Raw genomic sequence first — 18,140 nt, forward strand, 5'->3', positions numbered from 1 at the left:
GAAAAATTATGTGGGTACACTAGATTAGTAGTTTACCGAACTAAAATAAGTGAGTTTAATATTTTTTATAGTGAAAATAAGTTACAACATGTTTCAACAAACAATAGAAAATTTGAGTAATTTTTATAAAAGAAAAAAAGAAAGATGATTCATTGTTTAATCATTTAATATTAAAAGAAACAGAAAAATTATGTGGGTACACTAGATTAGTAGTTTACCAAACTAAAATAAGTGATTATTTTTCATAGTAAAAATAGGCTATTTTAACAAAATATTTTGTCGAAAAAATATGATGAAAAAAAAAAAAAACCCCTCCTTTGTCAAAAAAAAAACAAAAACACAACTAAAAATCTAAAACCATTTTTCATGATAAACAACTAAAACCCTACAAACAACAAAGCTCAGTAGCTCCATCAGCCGGAGTTACTCGTCGGCCGCCGGAATTCTTCCATCTTTTCCTTTTTTATTTTCGTCGCAGAAGAGCTCAGCTTCATTTCGCACCACCATTCTCCGCCGTCATCCCCGTGTCTGGCGTTCATCACTTTCGGTATGGCTTTTCTTAACCGTCTCTCTCTCTCTCTCTCTCTGTTTCTCTAATGTTTTAGATCTGTGAAGCTTTGCCGCCGCGATCCCTCTCTCAACCGTCTCTCTCTCACCCCTTTATTTTAAATTAACTGTTTTTTTTTTTTTTTTTGAATTTGGATGTGGTTGTGGATTTGGCATAATAACCAGTTATTTTGTGCATCCTTTAGTTTATGTTGATCTTTCTGTGTTCCTCTGTTTTTTATGCATGTTTATCTAGACGTGGCATTCAGTTCTTGATTTCTGCATTTGTTTTTTTATTGCTGGATTGTAAAACTGAACAGTCTAATGCAAGTCTATTTAAGTTGCTATTTTGTTACCACAAGCAAGTGCTTTTAACTAATCGAGATATCTTCTCTTGTTTCCCACATGTTTTTGGACTTGCAGGTTTACAAGGAGCAATAAATTTTATCTGAAAATGATTTTCCGGATGAAAGACAGGTATTTTTGCTTTTTCAGACCATACATGTTGACTACTTTATAGCTTATTTGTAACTATCTGTGTACCTGAACTGTCATATGATTGCAAATGCTTTTAAAAACTGAACCTAAAATGTTGTTTGGTTACAATTAGGTTTGGTTTATTGACCATGCATACCCCTATTCGGAGGTGCCTGCAAGCATTAAACCGTGAACCGCAACCAACATTGTCTCTATTCAAAGACCCATCATCTCTCCGCTCATTCTCTGTGGCTGCTTTTTCCAACCATAACATTTCATCACCCCTTCCCATTTTCACCAATTCCAAACCCGCATCTGCTTTTGGAAAATGGCACGACCCGCGCTATTTCTCTACTTCCAAACAAGACGATCACACCAAAAAAGCCGATATACATGAAGAAATAGAAGATGAAGATGACAGCGATGACAATTATGATGATGAAGACGAGGAAGACTATGAAGATGATGATGATGAATGTGTTTCTGTATCAAGTAGTAAAAAGGTGTACACGGCAGAGGAGAAGGAAGCAGAAGCAACAGCTATTGGATACAAAGTGGTGGGGCCCCTACAAAAGGACGACCAGGTTTTTAAGCCATATGAGCCTGCTTTTGCCGTTGTTCAGGTTCAATTTGCAAACTTTATTTTATTGCATATATTAATGTTCCATTTCTGTCTTTGTTTTAGCAATGAGTTTTTCTTCTTCTTTTGGTTTAGATTGGTTCACATCAGTTTAAAGTGAGCAATGGGGACAGCATTTTCACTGAAAGATTGAAATTTTGCGAAGTGAACGATAAGGTGAGTGGTCCTTTTGCTTGTGATGGAAAAGCATCAATCACGCTTCAAGTAAATTTTGTTTTGCAATTTCTGTGACCTGGATTGTTGTATACCTGTATGGTACTCGGCGCCAATAAGCTCTATGTTGTATAGATGAGCATATTGGGTTGGGATGGTTTAGTGAATACATAATACCAATAGGGACTGAATGCATTAGAGAGAGAAATCAAATGGCATGGTACAGAAGATGGTAGAATTTTGTTTTAAGCTATTAGGAGAAGGCAAGCCCCACAAAGTAGGTTAAATGAAGTGTAATTAAATAATTAGAGGTAGAAGTAGACAAAAATCTATGAGCCACGCTATTAAGAAAGGATTTAGATTTAAATGGTTTGTAATTAGACATGATTTACAATGGGATATTATGGGGTTACTTGATCTATGCAGTGTACCAACTCTACCTTGTTTTTGTACAGTTGTTTTGCTTGCCATTTTTTGTATTCTAGATGCGCTATGAAAAACTGTCACCTGGTTCTAGATACACTATGTAATTTCACTATTGCAGCATATTCTATCGGTGTGAGTATGCTATTAATCTCGATAAATACTAATCAGCGACTTGTTTTTGTGGAGTTTTTTCCTTTCTATTTTCTTTTTGTTATGCAATCTTTCAGGCCAGTGAATTGAATATTCCATTGCATTTTTTGGCTCACTGCAGTTGATTCTGAATAAAGTTCTGTTGCTTGGATCTGCTAGTCAGACAATTATTGGCAGACCCATAGTGCCTGATGCAGCTGTCCATGCTGTTGTTGAGGAGCATGTAAGTGCAGAATTACCAATTTCAAATAAATTTGATTTGCAGAATCAGCTGTCTCATTTTGAGAGTAGAAATGGGATTGCTTTAGAGTAGAGTGGTGATTCCTCCTTCAGTTTTATGTTGCATCTACTCTAGTTTGCATTTGCTTGTCTTTCCGTTCTTTGTTTGCAATCATATTGGAATGCTATCAGAGTTGCAATTAAATGGCATATTTTCTTATTGAGAAAATTGAAGGAACTATATATTGCATTTTATTATTGTATATGCACACAATTTTGCTCAATATGATGACCTTCAAACTAAGTAAAGAAAACCAAAAAATGTTAATTGTATTTTGCAGTATGTTTTTTTGTATGTAAGAAGTTTCTTTGTTGAATTGAAATAAAATGGTATGTGTAATCTTCAGTTCGGTCTCTTTTTCTTTTCCTGCTAAAGCATTGATAGAAATATTATTGCCAAAATAAAGTTCTAGAAAGAAGAGTGGTAGAGCAAATATGCATCCAACATTACCAAGAAGGAAGAACAACCAAAACTGAGATAAACAAAGCTTGTAAGCCCCTAAATCACATCACATCTTCAGTGATCTTAATTATGATTCGGTGCATCCTATGAAATTGAAGGAACATTTTAGGAATACAAGAAAATAAATGATATGATCCATGTCTGTTCATGGTAGAACAGTACAAGGAAAAAAGTTGCGTATAGAATGTGGTAAACATGAATAGGTAGGTACAAGAGAGGAGCTAAAATAACTAGTGGAAAACATTTTAAAACCCATAATTGTATAATCTGGAATGGAGAGGTCAACCTTGTGTCAAATCACTAGGTCACTGGGTTTAGGTCCTATTGCAAGTTTAGCCTCTGAACTGGAAAACCTAGTCAAAGAAGAAAAAAAATGCTATATTAAAACGAACTTCATATTTAATACAACATTATTCAGTTATAATATTGAAGTTGTATTGTAATGTTTCAAAAAAAATAAATATTGAAGTTGTAGAATTTGTGGATTTCTGTCCCTATTTTTCGGGTGTGTATGTTTTTCCTTGATAAAATGTTGAAGAATTAAAACAAAATGATGGATAATCAACTTACCAGCTGTAAATAATATAGACAATAACCACCGAGCTCTGTATTTCTCCTACTTGATCTAATAGTAAGCCTATCAACTGATTAAGGGATGTAGATGATTGGGTCTGTCTAATACTTATAAATGGAACCCGGAAAATGCAGTTCCCAAATAGGAACTCCATTATCTTATAGTGCCAGAATCATGTAGGATCAACCACCCTCCAAATCCATAAGAACACATCAACCCACAATAACTGAATCACTCCTAGAGCACATGGCACTACTGACACTATAAAGACCTAAGGATATGATAACTATTCACTGCAACGACAATATAAGAGAGAACAGAAATAGAAGGAAGGACCTCACGATGGTGGTTGCCAGAGCATCCACTTCGATGGAGTAAAGGGAAGCAGGAACCATGTGTCCATCAATGTGTGCAGCTTCGAGTTCAGAAACAAACACCACAGAACCAGGACAGTCATGCTGGTTTGTGGACTGATATAAAATAGTCCAGAACTCCAACTGGACTGTTTGAGTGGCCAGTTCAAGAATCTTCTTGTTTGAGTGGCCAGGCTGGACTAGTGTATACTAGCTAAAACCTCCAATTGGAGTAGAAAAAACAAATGAATTTCAAGAGCCTCGGTTAAAATAGAACAACCTAGCAGTAAAATGCAGTCTCTTGATTGCTTCTTATAATCTTGAGATTTTGAAATGGAAGCTCGTTTCTCTTACAGACATGTTGAGAGACTAAGTTGTGTTGCTTCATTCATGCTGTTATATTGTCTTTTTGCCCACTTTATTATGTAAGAAAAAGATGGAGTTTTTGGGTCTTAATTATAAGCAAAAGTCACAAATTTCTATATTATTAATTGCTAAAGTTACTTTGATATCCTTTCTATGTTTGCTAGAAATGTATCTATTCTCCATGAGTTGTGTGAAAACATATAAAGTCGGGGACTTTCTATTATCCTCCTCTTTGCAATCAACTTCTTTGTCTAATGAATTTCATCTTTATCCTGTAAAAAGAGAATTTAAGTTTATTTCAACTTGCATGTGTACTCATTTTTCCTTTGTATCAGGCACTAGATGCGAAGGTAATTATTTTTAAGAAAAAGAGAAGGAAGAATTACCGAAGAACCAAAGGGCATCGTCAGGTGTGTTGAAAAGCAACCTTTTAATCAAGCCTTGTTTTATAACAAATTATTGATATTAATTCTTCTTAATGCATGGGTTATCATTTTCAGGAGTTGACCAAGTTAAGGATAACTGATATTGAAGGTGTTGAGAAACCTCAGATCGAATTGGCTGAAAAGCCTTCAGAATCTGCTAAAAAGGAACAGGAAAAGGTTCCACTTAGTGCTTAAAAAGGATGTCTGGCTGACGGTAATTGCTATCTTTATGTCTTAAACGAGGTTTTGACAGTAGGTATGAAATGAGAATAATTGTATTACTCAGAAGCTCCATTTTCATCTTCAAATTCTTAGTAGATGGAAGTAGTCAGCCACACTTTTGGTAGTCATGTTTTGTAGGAATGACTTCACAAAATTCTCCTTTCCTCTCCTTGTAATGCTGGATTCAGTGCTTTAGTAGTTGAGCATAAATCCGTTTATTCTTAAATAAATAGGTTTCAAGGTCTCAAGAAATTTAATATTTTATTCTTGGTTAAAACATGAAACTATATCATGTATTGTACCGGTTTTAGACAGAAATATAGGTATGCAAATTTCATTATTAAGGAGAAAATTTGTCCTGATTCAAATCCTATTCTGCAGACAATATCTCGATTTATATTACGACCAGGAATCAGGATACCTTGTATGAATGTCTATTTCTGTAAGCTAATGAAATCATATGATGAATCAAATTATAGAGTGCAGTTGACCTTCAATGACTCGTATCTTAGAAAAATTATTGATACTTTTGTTTTTTAAGGTAGTTGGATATTTGAAAAAAATAAACGGCACAAGAAAAATGCTTAAAGTTTGTAAATTTGTTCTTAAATCGACCATTTATTTTCTACTGAGCAGAAACCACAATCTCTAAGTTCTGGTTTATATCATCACTACATACTATTCTTGTACTCGTCGTTTCAAATTGTGTCGAATTGCCTGTGTTGATCTGAGGGTATATTGTCGGAGTAGGAAGTTCTTTGTAAAGTAGCTTGAGCCTTCTGAGACCTTAGGCGAAGCAACTTTTTGAAATATGCAATGGAACATTTGTAAAGGAGAACCAAGGAAAGACTAGAGAGCTCCCATACTACAGTTTTCACCAATTTTAGAAATATGTTTTTTACGGTGTAAACCGGATATCTTCTGAATGCAACTCTGCTAAGACTAAATTCCTCAAGTTTTATGTGATTCAAAAACATTTGTAAATTAGATCGTTAAATCATGAAACATTTCCTTTCTCTTTTATTTCAATTATTTATTCGTATTCGTATCATAACATTACATTATGCCATGCAAATATGCAATGGCTAGAAATACCAGATCATTTGAGAACTGGGAAAGAATATTTATCTAACATTATTATGCTAGTTATTTAAGATTTGACATTTTTGTAGATTGTTGACTAATAACCGTAGCAGTTGAAGGGTTCTCTTCAAGTATGACTTCATAGCCATCACGGAAACTATCCAATCCTTGGGCCATAAACTGCCAGAAAAGCCCACCAGCACATGGGCCTCCATTGCTTGCACTATTGTACACGAAATTGTATAGCTTTTCAAAGTAACTATTCCTCTTTTCCACGTTATATCCAGAATATTTTGAAGACTTTCCAAATTCAGTAATAAGAATTGGTTTATTTAAAATGTTATTTGAATCTTCAATATGGATTTGTACCCACTTGTCAACAAATGCATCTTGAGCTGTTTCATCTGTGCTTGATACCCTGCATCCATAGTTCACATTATAGATTAGATACATCAGTTATTCAATGAAATTAAAAAATTATTTTTACTTATAATAATGATCAGATGTATGTTAATTAATAATAACTAAATAAAAATATTTTGTAGGGTTTACCATGATTCGGGGTAGAGATGAATGGTGGCGAAATCGATTTCAGCAACTTGATTATTGGAAATGAAATCTGTTCCAACTTGATAACCAGGATTCTTTTCTATCATTGTTTGACCATAAAATCCTTCAAGACCAATTTCTAGTAAATGGTTGCTATCAATAGACTTCACATAGGGAGCCATTTCACTCACCCAACTCTGTAATATAGTTACCAAATTTAGCTTATATGTATGTAACTCATGTGACACATGAACCTAAGTAGGAAAAAAAAATTAAACCTGAATTGATGTGTCGGAAGAGTCACTTTGACAACGAGGTTCATTCATAAGCTCCCATGCAAAAATGGTTGGATCATCCTTATAAGCCAATCCAGTAATAGTATTATTTCTAGTCAAAACAGCCTGCACAAATTTCAATCAAATTTATCAAAACTCAATATATAATAAGAGTATACTTTTTATGTTAAAATTTTGTGTCTAGTTTTATAAATTTATAAAATGAGAATTGTATGCATGTATCTCTTTCTCGATCCTTATATATGTTTTTGCCTTAATTTTCTTTCAAAACTCTTTTTAAATTTTTAATGTCAAATTAATGTGATTTTTCAACTGTATCCCTAACCTTTCCTAAGTTGAAAATATAGAACTTGGAAAATTGTAAATACCTTTCATAAGTTAATAATAAATAGAATATATGAATACTTGTGTCTAAATACATTTCAAGTGATAAGAAATTAAGTGATTAATATACTCTCTCTGGTTTTATATATAGGAAAATGCTAAACAGTGTCCCCGGGGCACTGGTTAAGGATGCAAAAATAGTAATTTGGCATTGGAGTTTGTGCAGTCAACTTCTCGAAAGGTTAAAAAGTGTTATTTACTTTTCAAAACTTTCTAATTTTGGTTTTCTTAACCAGTGCCCCGGGGGCACCGGTTAGCATGACCCTTATATATAAACAAATTGAATGAATCTGAAAAGTAAAAATTTGTTTATATATAAGACCGAAAAAAGTACGTTGTTTTTAAATTTTAAAGATACTTGTTTTGGATGTAGTTCCACTTCTTAGAGCTTATTGAGTTTTCTTTTTTAAAAAACATCTTGAGAATGCAACAATTTGAGTTCCATATATGTGTGATATGCTCAATCATTTGGATTATTGATTGAACATGAAGAGGAAATTATTCATATTTTTACCGCAACATGATTTTTGTAATATTGTTTAACAACTGGGTGCAAGAAGAAATCATCATCATTGTTCACTGATTGACCCCTCTCTTTGGCCCATTGCACATATTGACTTTTCCCCCCATAATCATTCCAATTATTCACCAAGCTTAGTATGAGTTGCACTCCATTTTTCCCTGCTTCTGATATCACAAAATCCAATCCCTACAGCACACATATTGCACACATTCACAAAAGTAACAATTTAAATAATAGTATATATGAATCCACTTAAGTTACTACAAATTTGAAACAATATGTATGAATATAAAACTTATGTTACAAGCTATCATGGTAAGAATATATAATATGTATATGTGCATAAAATAATATGCACGTTCCCGTGAGTTTAATTAACTTAATTGATATAGACATCGCATTATATATACAGAAGTTGAATTTCGAATCATGGACACTCCATTTATTCACCTTTAAGGTGGAATTTCTAATCACTATGCTATTTAACAAACAAAAAAATAAAAAATAATATGCACACACAAAGCACGAAATATAAATTAACTTAGATGATCATTATAACAAAATGCAATATTAATACCTTAAATACATCCTCATCATAAGAACCAGGTGAAGTTTGAAGGGCTTTATAACCTCCATCATTAAAGGCCCATGTTCTTGCTAAGTTCAAACCATTTTGAGAGGCTTGTTGAAAAGTTGTAGTAACTTTGGACATTGTAGATGGATCTGATGCTACGTTCATTAAAAAATATGAATTGAAACCGTTTAAGTACAATGGTTTCCCGTTCATAACGAAATGAGTTCCATTTCGTTGAGCGAAACCACTTTCATAAAGTGTTTTACTATTAATTAAGTGAGCGTGTGAGGTATGTTGACGATGATAACGATGATGATTACCATTAACACGCTTGCAACTCACATATTGACCAACAAGTAGTACATTCAATATTGTCACAATAAAAATTAAAAAAGCCAAGTTTTGGAACCCCATAGCCACAAAACAAAAAAACAAAGAACAGATATGCAAAGCAAAAGCTTGAGATACTATAATTAATTTGTATCTTTGTTTGTTTAGTAACTTTGTGAAAATTGACAAGAGTGTGAAGAGGTTTATATAGAGTACTTGGAGATGAACAAATAAGAGTTTCATAAGAAACAATTATGAGCTTCATGCCATGCAGTGGGTCTTACAAAAAAAACTGAAGAGTTGTAATTGGTGGAATTCAATTAAAAGTTATTTTTTAATTGGACCCCATCCCATATTCATGGATAAGCCTCAAATTCAGTTTTTTGGCCGTTGAGTTTCGTGTGCAAGGACTGTAGTTGGATTTGGACCAGGTGATTGGTGAAGTACTAAAGTTTATGAAGTTATATTATGGAGCATGTAATTTCTTCCTTTATTATGCTTCTACATACCAATTGTACCAATGAGGAAAAGTACTAGGGTGGATGGTTAATTCATATGTGTTATACCTTATACTACTAAATTCTTCTATTGTGCTCAAGGATATGATATGAGCTCAATAATATTTTTTATGTTTCAAATAAAAAGATTTTAAGCCTTTCAACCCTAAATAATGAATTCAAAAAGATTCATTACATTACAAAAAATTCGCTAGTTAGCTATGGCCTATTAAAGAACTCCATTTGCCATGGTGTGTTCAAACAAATTAGTAGACTCAAGATTCAATCATGTGTGTTCAAACGAATTTTTATTACGGCGTTTTTCCCTATGAATTTTACTTTTTTGAATAAATACACATTTAATAACCATTTCAATTGCAACTTTCATGAATATTAACAAAAAAGAGAGAACGTTTATAAAAAAAAAAAAAAAAAAACTTCGATCTACTTACTATAATTAACAATATGCAAAAAAAATCAAATAGTATGTCAAAAAGCATCCCAATTACTTCAATTCCATTTCACTCTCTTAAGATTAAAGAGAGTTTGATCTGTCAAACAATCTACAATAGGATATGCAAACTTCTTTTGGTGTCGTAATCTCATCGATATGTTAACAAATAAAAAAAAAACAATTACGTACGCTACTAGGTTTGGTCTAGTGGTGAGGGGTTTGGGTAGTACGTTATAGGTTATGAGTTCGATTCACAATTCATCGTAAACTAAAATAAAATATGAAGCAATTAGACCATTCACTTGCTAAAATTCTAGATGTAATAATTAAATTCATTTCATTCTACATTTTATTTATCACATGTATTTGTTAATTTGTATTGTGTATAATTTAAATAATATTGTGTAAAAAAATAATTTTTTTAATATTTACATTTATAAATAATACAAGTAAAAAATATTTGGCGTCCCTATAAACATAGGGCCCTTAAACGATTTTCCAACTCAACTGTGCCAAAGGACCACCCCATTCTAACCTATATGGTGATGTACTTTTGTCAAAAAAACAAAATAACCTATTGTGATTTGCATGATCAACATTGACTCAAACTTCATTCTTATCTATGGTATTTATTATTTAATGATTAAAAAATTCTTAACAGAAAAATAAAAAGAATGTCTTATAACGTATACGAATATATCATAGAGCACCATCCTCTATAAATTTTGTCCTTTGTGATTTTCATGTGAATTTAATACGTATAGTCCCAAAACTTATGAGCATTTTTAGTCCGCGACGTTTGCAAACAAATGACATTTTTTTTTTCTCTCGTTCTCCAAATACATATTATAATTAATGTGAGAACCAAACACGTAACTTTGTCTAACAAAAAAAAACAAACACGTAAGTACGTAACATAACTAATTCTACAAATATCGTCAGCTGCATATACTAGTATCAACATCGTTCATGGCATGGACATCTCTATAATTTCGTACTTTTTTTAAGAATAATTTCATACTATTGCAATAACCTTGGATAAGACTGCTTGCATTAAGGGTTTTCAAGTAATCCGCCACAAGCTGAGAAACAATTCATTTTGTTATGAGTTTTATCAACATTAAAATTATGAGGACCTGTAGGGGATCCATTTGATATGAATAGTGAAACTAGAGCTCTCCATATATATATATATCGCATGTTTAACAAAACCTTCAACAATCATTTTGTATACTTGACTAGCTATTTGAAAGAGTCAATTTTGTTCAGAAATCAGAGTATTGGCTAAATATCATTTTGTTATCCTTAGTGGTTGAAATGAAAGACAATCTTCAAATGATCATTAATTTTAGACTCCAACTTTCAAAAACAAAGAACAATTATTTTCTTCTCTCACTGTTGTATGATTGTAGGAAATAGAGAGCAGTTATGGTGAATAAGTGAATTATTCCTTGTGCACATGCATAAATAGCACATAAAACTATTCCACAGCAAAATGGTTTTTGATTACAATCCTCTGAAACCATTCCGCAGTAAAAATGGTTTTGGCATGATTAAGTACATCTAATGTGAAATCATTCCACAGCAAAAATAATTTTGGCATGATTTTAGTTTAAAACTAATTACGAAGCAATCTGATGACGTTCAGGGGTTGCTGTTGTTGATTTGGGGATGGGAAATAGTGCGTTTGGAAATTTGTTAGATTCGATTTGATGGTGGAGATTTGTTTATGCATCATGCATAAGTTTATTCCTTATGCATAATAACTCATATGCCTAGGAAATATATCAAGCTAGGGAGAGAGGAACATATTTCCTAACGAGAGGATCCGGATATGATATTAGTTATTGTTGACACAAGTTCATAAACAAGTTGATAGTTTGTCAAGATATGTGCGGAGTGTTTTTGGTTGAGCGCGTTGTCTCTTTCTGAAAGAGTCCGACTTGGCAAGGTATATATGTATTAATGATGTTTCTTATGTTTCAGCTTGATGATTGAAATGTTTTTGCCACATAGTGTGGTGTTGTTGTTCGTTGAGGAATTTGAATAGTTTGAGGGGATGGTTTGAGTTTTTTTTTTTTTTGCTTTGGAGCAATCGTTTTTGTTGTGGTTGTTGCGACTTGCGAGGATATCCAAGGTTAGTGACGTTGTAGTATCATAGGTTTTAAATAATTATTTTTATCTGGTCATAAAGTTTCTGTAAAGAAAAAGAAATTAAAAATTGTAAACAAAATGTATACATACGTAGTACATATATAATGATTAAGCATAATTTATACAGAAATTAAAATATTTATTTAACAGACTGGAATGATAAATTCAGTTGGAAAACGAGAGTGTTCAACGAATTCTGATTTGTTAAACGTTAAAGTCCACTTAGAGTTAAAAATAATATGAGTTGGTCCCGTAGCTCAGTTGGTTAGAGCGTTGGTCTTATGAGCCGAAGGTCGCGGGTTCGAGCCCCGCCGGGACCATATTGAATTTTAATTTTATTTAGTGATTTTTGTTGTCATGTTTTCCTGTTTTCTTTGTCAAAGAACTATTTGTGTTATTTTTTCTAGGTTCGTACCCAGAAAAAATCAAACTAAGATCTTGTTTGAAAAAATTACTATAAAATATTATAGCTTCAACTGTTCAAACCCATCTGATTTTATAATGACATGTTCAACATTTTATTTTTGAGTATTTTTTGTGTGTGTGTGTGTGTAATTAACTAAGAAATTAGTAGCATGACCATACTATGGGTTGAAACTTAAAAGCAAACTATGGAGTGTTAAGTACTATATATTTCTATGTGTAAAAAAAAAAGTATATATTTTATCTAGAGAAACAATAGAACCAAAGAAAAATAGAAGAGGATAATGTCTAAATCTAATGTATAATAAAAATATAACTTAATTCTACAATGTATGTGTATGCGTCAAGTTTTGCATCGTGTACAGATTAGTTTCCACAGTTAAATTAATAAATATCATTATACCAAATAAGATATGACGTGACTTATTTATTCAATGGTGAAAAGACATTTGTGCATTGGGATATTAGACAAAGTTTGTCATTTAAACAAACTCTTTTTTTTAAGCAAAATATAAATTATAAAAAGTACAAGGGGTACTCAACCTTACAAAAGTACAAGGGGTACTCAACCTTACAATTCAAAATGCAACACTTTAAATATATTGAAAACAAGCTAAGGAATTGATACGTCATTTAAACAAACTCTTGATTGTTATATGCTTCCTATATCTACATTTGAGTTGTTAATTAATACAATTTATAATACTCATTTTACTTTTTAAATTGATTTCCTTATTTTAGTGACGTTGAATCCTAACTATTAGCATCTTTTTTCTATCAAACAATATTCAAAGATCTTGCATAATAATCAAATACTATCATTTTTAGTAGCATTTTAGCTGACCAACCTAATGAAACAACTCGAAGTTTGATTCAATCTTTCACATAGTTCAAATAAAACATAGTGAAACAGCTCTAGGATATCTAAAGTCAGTTGAGTTGAAAGGAAGTTCTCTAAAGTAAGGTTTTTTTTTTTTACACTTAATGTTACATAAATATTATAGTGAGATAGTAGTAGAATATTCGTCTAGTAAAATGAAGAAACCAATAAAAAGAGACTCAACGAATACCAAAAAAAAAAAAAAAGAGACTCAACTTTATTATTTTATTATTTTATTGAATTGAATTACGATCTGGTCTCTTATTTATGCTATGCTATTAATTTGGTATCGTGTATGGGTGGGTAGGCGAAAAACATGCATGTGTTGATGTGGATATTGGAGAAATATTTGGTTTGTTCCATGCAATCAAATAGGTTAGTGAGCTACAACTTGATGAAGTAGACTTTGTTCTATATTCAAAGTTTGTAGTGGACCGATTCCATAAGGGAGACGCGAGAATTTGGAGACATTATAAGTGAATGTAAATGTTGTTTTTCATTATATTTTAAAAATTATTGTGTTAAGTTTGACATGAGACAGACAAATGAGATAGCGTATGCTTTGACAAAATAACCACATCTCTGGCTAGGTCCAATATTTTTATTATGTACGATATTATTAGTCAATTGATCATGAATGAATGCTATAACCATCCCTCTGTCAAAAGAAAAAAAAAATCAATAGAAATCAATCAAATTTTCACTTAATTGAATGGAATTAATTTTGATTTTTTAGGCTTAATTGCATATTTGGTCCCTTATGTTTATTTTAGGTTTCAATTTGGTCCTTTATGTTTGAAAAGTTTCAAGTTGGTCCTTTTCGTCAAATTTTTGTTTAAATCATCGACTTGTCTAATGAATTTGCGTATGTGGACCACTCAGAAGAGTACTATGTGAAAGTTTTAGAAGAAATTAACTCAAAATTTAACAAAAAATTAACTCAAAATTTAACGAAAAGGACCAACTTATGTTGTGATCAATAACATAAGGACCAACTTGATTTTTTTTTTTATTATAACCAACTTTAAACTTTTTAAACATAAGAGATCGGCTTAAATTTTTTTAATTTTTAAAAAATAAAATACAAGAGAAAGTTAAATGAAATAATAAATAAAAATTTACTTATAAAAATTTAGTGAAATAATAAATATAAAAGTTGATGTATAATTTCACATCCATCTAAGCTTCCCAGTCAAAAGGTTTACGGTATATATACAGGGGCGGACCCAGACACAAATAACTGGTGTGGCTAAAATTTTTAGGCACTACCGGAGAAAAAAATTCATTGAAATTTAGTTAAACAACAAACAATATATATATATATGTGTGTGTGTGTGTGTGTGTGTGCGCGTGCGCGCGCGCGTGCGTGTGTGGGTGGGATTTACTAATACAACATGTATATCCATAAAAAAAAAAAATCTATAATCTATAAAATTTCTATTAAAAAATAAAACCAAACTATATAAAAAAATCACAATTTCTGTTCGAATAAAAAAAATACTATAACTATTAATGTATAAGCCTCTTTCCCCTTCTAATGGTTAGATTTCTGAGTAGTGTAAACCTCTTATTTTGTAGAAAATGATTGATGGTGGCAAGGTTCAATTTTGGGGTTGCCTTTGCTTTGCAAGAATGGACCCAACTCTGTTTTGCCAAGAGTTGGTTACTATGTGTCAAGCCAACAGACTGGTATGGTGTATGTTTGAACCATAATATTTCGTCACAGACATTAACCAACACCTTATTCGCTGATTATTTGTCTTGGAGCTATTCCCGGTCATTATGTCTATGTCAAGTTGAAGGATGGTTGTCCGATACCTCCAACGTGTATTCAATGGAAGCAACATTGTTCACAAGAAGCTATTGTTTGGGAGTCATATTTTGCTGTTCAACAAGCCAAATTTAGTAAACTAATGAAGGAACAAATGGTCCACAACAAAAAGGATGTCCGTGTTGGTTCCAATTCTTGTGATCCAATTGACCTTTAATTTGTTTTTGTTGTTTTCTGATATGAATATGTACTTTCTTTACTTTGTTTTAATTGCGACATGAGACTATTTCAATTGCGATGTAAATGATGTCCCCCTTGATTAATTTCCGCATGTTCATGACTAACTTCATCTGCTAATAGCATCCATGATTGGTATATAAATTGCTTGTTTCTAATTCATCGTTGATAACATCATCTTTGTATTCTGGTAACTGATCATTATTTACTGGTGTACTGTTTCTGTAAATTGCATACAGTGTGATCTGAACTATTCCAAAGGTTAACCCCACAACGTTCGGGAGCTGTCCATAAATAACATGAATGTTTGTTAATTATTTGTTCTATAAAGACAAAATACCAAATACCCGAAAACCAAATTCAGACATAAATCTAATGTGTGAAATTCTGTTACGTGTCTTTAGAGAAAAATATTTTCATAACAGATACATTATTCTAAAAAAAGCAAATAACGAAGAAAATTTTAAAATAAATATTTTCTTCGTTATTTCAATATTTTTCGTGGAAAATTATATATGTAGATGAACGATGAGAACTTACGGTAACATAAATATCTTTGAGTGAAAGACCATACAAAAGCCACATAATGGCGCTGATGAGGAGGAGAAGTGAAAGAGGAAACGGAAGGAACTCTACACTTTTGGTGCAAATAACAACCCTCTACAAGATAATTAAAATTAACTATCAATGATTAGTATATATATGAGAAATTAATTAAGTATAAATTATAATTAAGAAAGTTAATTATAATATTTGAGTACTCACAATAATGCTTAAAGGGGCTGCAAAAACACTAGTGGCAAAAACTACACAAATCCATCCATGAAGCTTGATACGTTGTTTTTCATCTTCAAATATGACATGAGTTAACACGACAATCGCGCCAAATCCCACAAAGTTCATCAACACAATCATCTTCAATGTCGACATCTACATAAGAACAATATATTTAATTCTTACCCCCCCTAAGGAATTTGCATATGCTTATGACTAACTATCTCGGCTCATAGCAACCATGATTGGTATACAAATCATGTTCCGCCGAACCCGTGCAACGCACGGGGCAGTCGTCTAGTTCATGTTAATATCACTTGCATTTTCCACCCTACCATAGGGTTAGGGCCAGGGGCGAACCCAGACACAAATAACTGGTGTGGCTAAAATTTTTAGGCACTACCGGAGAAAAAAATTCATTGAAATTTAGTTAAACAACAAACAATATATATATATATATATATATATATATATATATATATATATATATATATATATATATATATATATATATATATCTGTGTGAGTGTGCGTGTGTGCGCGCGTGCGCGTGCGTGTGGGTGGGATTTACTAATACAACATGTATATCCATAAAAAAAAAAAATCTATAATCTATAAAATTTCTATTAAAAAATAAAACCAAACTATATAAAAAATTCACAATTTCTGTTCGAATAAAAAAAATACTATAACTGTTAAATCATGCATATCATTATTGTTAGAGTCTTCACAAGATCTTACCTTGGACCAAAATATATATAGAATACAAAATTATACTAACTTACACTTTATTTTGATAGGCTAATTCAATTAGTTTATAACTTATTAATTTTTATTCCAATTTAACCCATATTATCTTACTTCAAAAAAATAAATATTAATTATATCATTTCATATTTATATTTCAGTTTAATCGATAATTTTACCCAATATTACAAACTCAATTAGTTATTCATTTTTTTACCAAACAAAGTTAAAGTTAATTAGTATAAAATTAAACTATATAAATTAAAATAATACTTTACGTATAATGCAAGACTTGAAATCATCAATAATAGACTACGAACTAATATTTGCACTAGTACTTAAACTAATATGTACGAGGGACTTACAATATCAATAATAAACTCTAAACTAATATTTATATTAATACTTGTACGAATATGTATATAAAATGACTTAAAATCATTTATAAAATATATATTTATTTTTTATAGGAAACAATTTACCCTGTATATATATGCCATGCACGGGATAATTTTCTTTTTTAATAGTATTTGAAAAATTTGATTTAATGTTCAAATGTGAATTTGAAATATCATATCTTATGAACCGCTTAAATATATATTATGGGAGCAAAGATGTTGTATAAATGACATTAAATAAAAGTAAAAATTTAATCTTATTATTAAAATAATATTATTTAAAAATCAACAATGTATATATTTTTTTGTAAGACAAACTATATATCTTTAAATCTTATCCATGAAAAGTAATTAAATCTACTACTGGTTTTTTTAGCCCACAAAAAAAGATCAAATACTTTCATAGTAATCCAAAACTCCATTTAGTGACCTTGAAAAATAGATTTATTCGACTGAATCTCAACAAATTATGTATCTTTAAATCTTATCCATGAAAAGTAATTAAATCAACTATTGATTTTTTTAGCCAAAAAAAAAAACTACTTTCGTAGTAATCCAAAACTCTCACATTCGGTGACCTTGAAAAATAGATTTATTCAACTGAATTTCAACAAACTATATAACTTTAGATCTTATCCATGAAAAGTAATTAAATCAACTACTGATTTTTTTAGCCCACAAAAAAAAAAACTACTTTCATAGTCCAAAACTCCCACATTCAGTGACCTTGAGAAATACACTGCAAATTAAGATTACTTTTTCCACTGTTCTCCCACCTTCTTGTTTCCACGTATGTTTCATAGTAATCCAAAACTGTCACGTTCAATGACTTTGAAAAATACAGTGTAAATTAAAATAGTTTTTCTCATCGTTCTCTCACTTTATTGTTTCAGTCTATTTCATAGTAATCCTTTTTTTTTTTTGGTTACATCTTTCATAGTAATCCAAAACTCTCACATTCAGTGTCGTTGAAAAATACAGTGTAAATTATT

At 31.3% G+C, this 18,140-nt stretch overlaps 3 protein-coding genes and 1 non-coding gene across 4 annotated transcripts; 2 read left to right on the forward strand and 2 right to left on the reverse strand.

Annotated features, from left to right (window-relative positions):
- The first annotated feature begins 260 nt into the window (after positions 1-260).
- On the forward strand, positions 261-5,571 carry LOC123890998 (50S ribosomal protein L21, mitochondrial). Its single transcript, XM_045940773.1, has 7 exons — positions 261-547; positions 970-1,023; positions 1,157-1,646; positions 1,739-1,819; positions 2,514-2,615; positions 4,763-4,837; positions 4,928-5,571. Exons 2-7 carry the CDS (start codon positions 1,001-1,003, stop codon positions 5,045-5,047), a joined length of 891 nt encoding a protein of 296 aa, XP_045796729.1. The 5' UTR covers positions 261-547; positions 970-1,000; the 3' UTR covers positions 5,048-5,571.
- Positions 5,572-6,220: 649 nt separating this feature from the next.
- Positions 6,221-8,897, reverse strand: LOC123890999 (mannan endo-1,4-beta-mannosidase 4-like). Its single transcript, XM_045940775.1, has 5 exons — positions 8,487-8,897; positions 7,901-8,095; positions 6,985-7,107; positions 6,710-6,903; positions 6,221-6,575 (listed from the first exon to the last, which is right to left on the reverse strand). The coding sequence occupies exons 1-5, from the start codon at positions 8,895-8,897 to the stop codon at positions 6,221-6,223; spliced, it is 1,278 nt and encodes a 425-aa protein (XP_045796731.1).
- Positions 8,898-12,164: 3,267 nt separating this feature from the next.
- On the forward strand, positions 12,165-12,238 carry TRNAI-UAU. Its single transcript has one exon. It is a non-coding gene; the product is annotated as a tRNA-Ile (tRNA).
- A 3,107-nt stretch (positions 12,239-15,345) lies between these two features.
- Positions 15,346-16,165, reverse strand: LOC123889065 (bidirectional sugar transporter SWEET14-like). The gene is made up of 3 exons (XM_045938244.1): positions 15,995-16,165; positions 15,770-15,889; positions 15,346-15,513 (listed from the first exon to the last, which is right to left on the reverse strand). The coding sequence occupies exons 1-3, from the start codon at positions 16,157-16,159 to the stop codon at positions 15,346-15,348; spliced, it is 453 nt and encodes a 150-aa protein (XP_045794200.1). The 5' UTR covers positions 16,160-16,165.
- Positions 16,166-18,140: the final 1,975 nt, after the last annotated feature.

This window comes from Trifolium pratense, linkage group LG6 (genome assembly GCF_020283565.1).
Source record: "Trifolium pratense cultivar HEN17-A07 linkage group LG6, ARS_RC_1.1, whole genome shotgun sequence".
Taxonomy (NCBI): domain Eukaryota; kingdom Viridiplantae; phylum Streptophyta; class Magnoliopsida; order Fabales; family Fabaceae; genus Trifolium; species Trifolium pratense.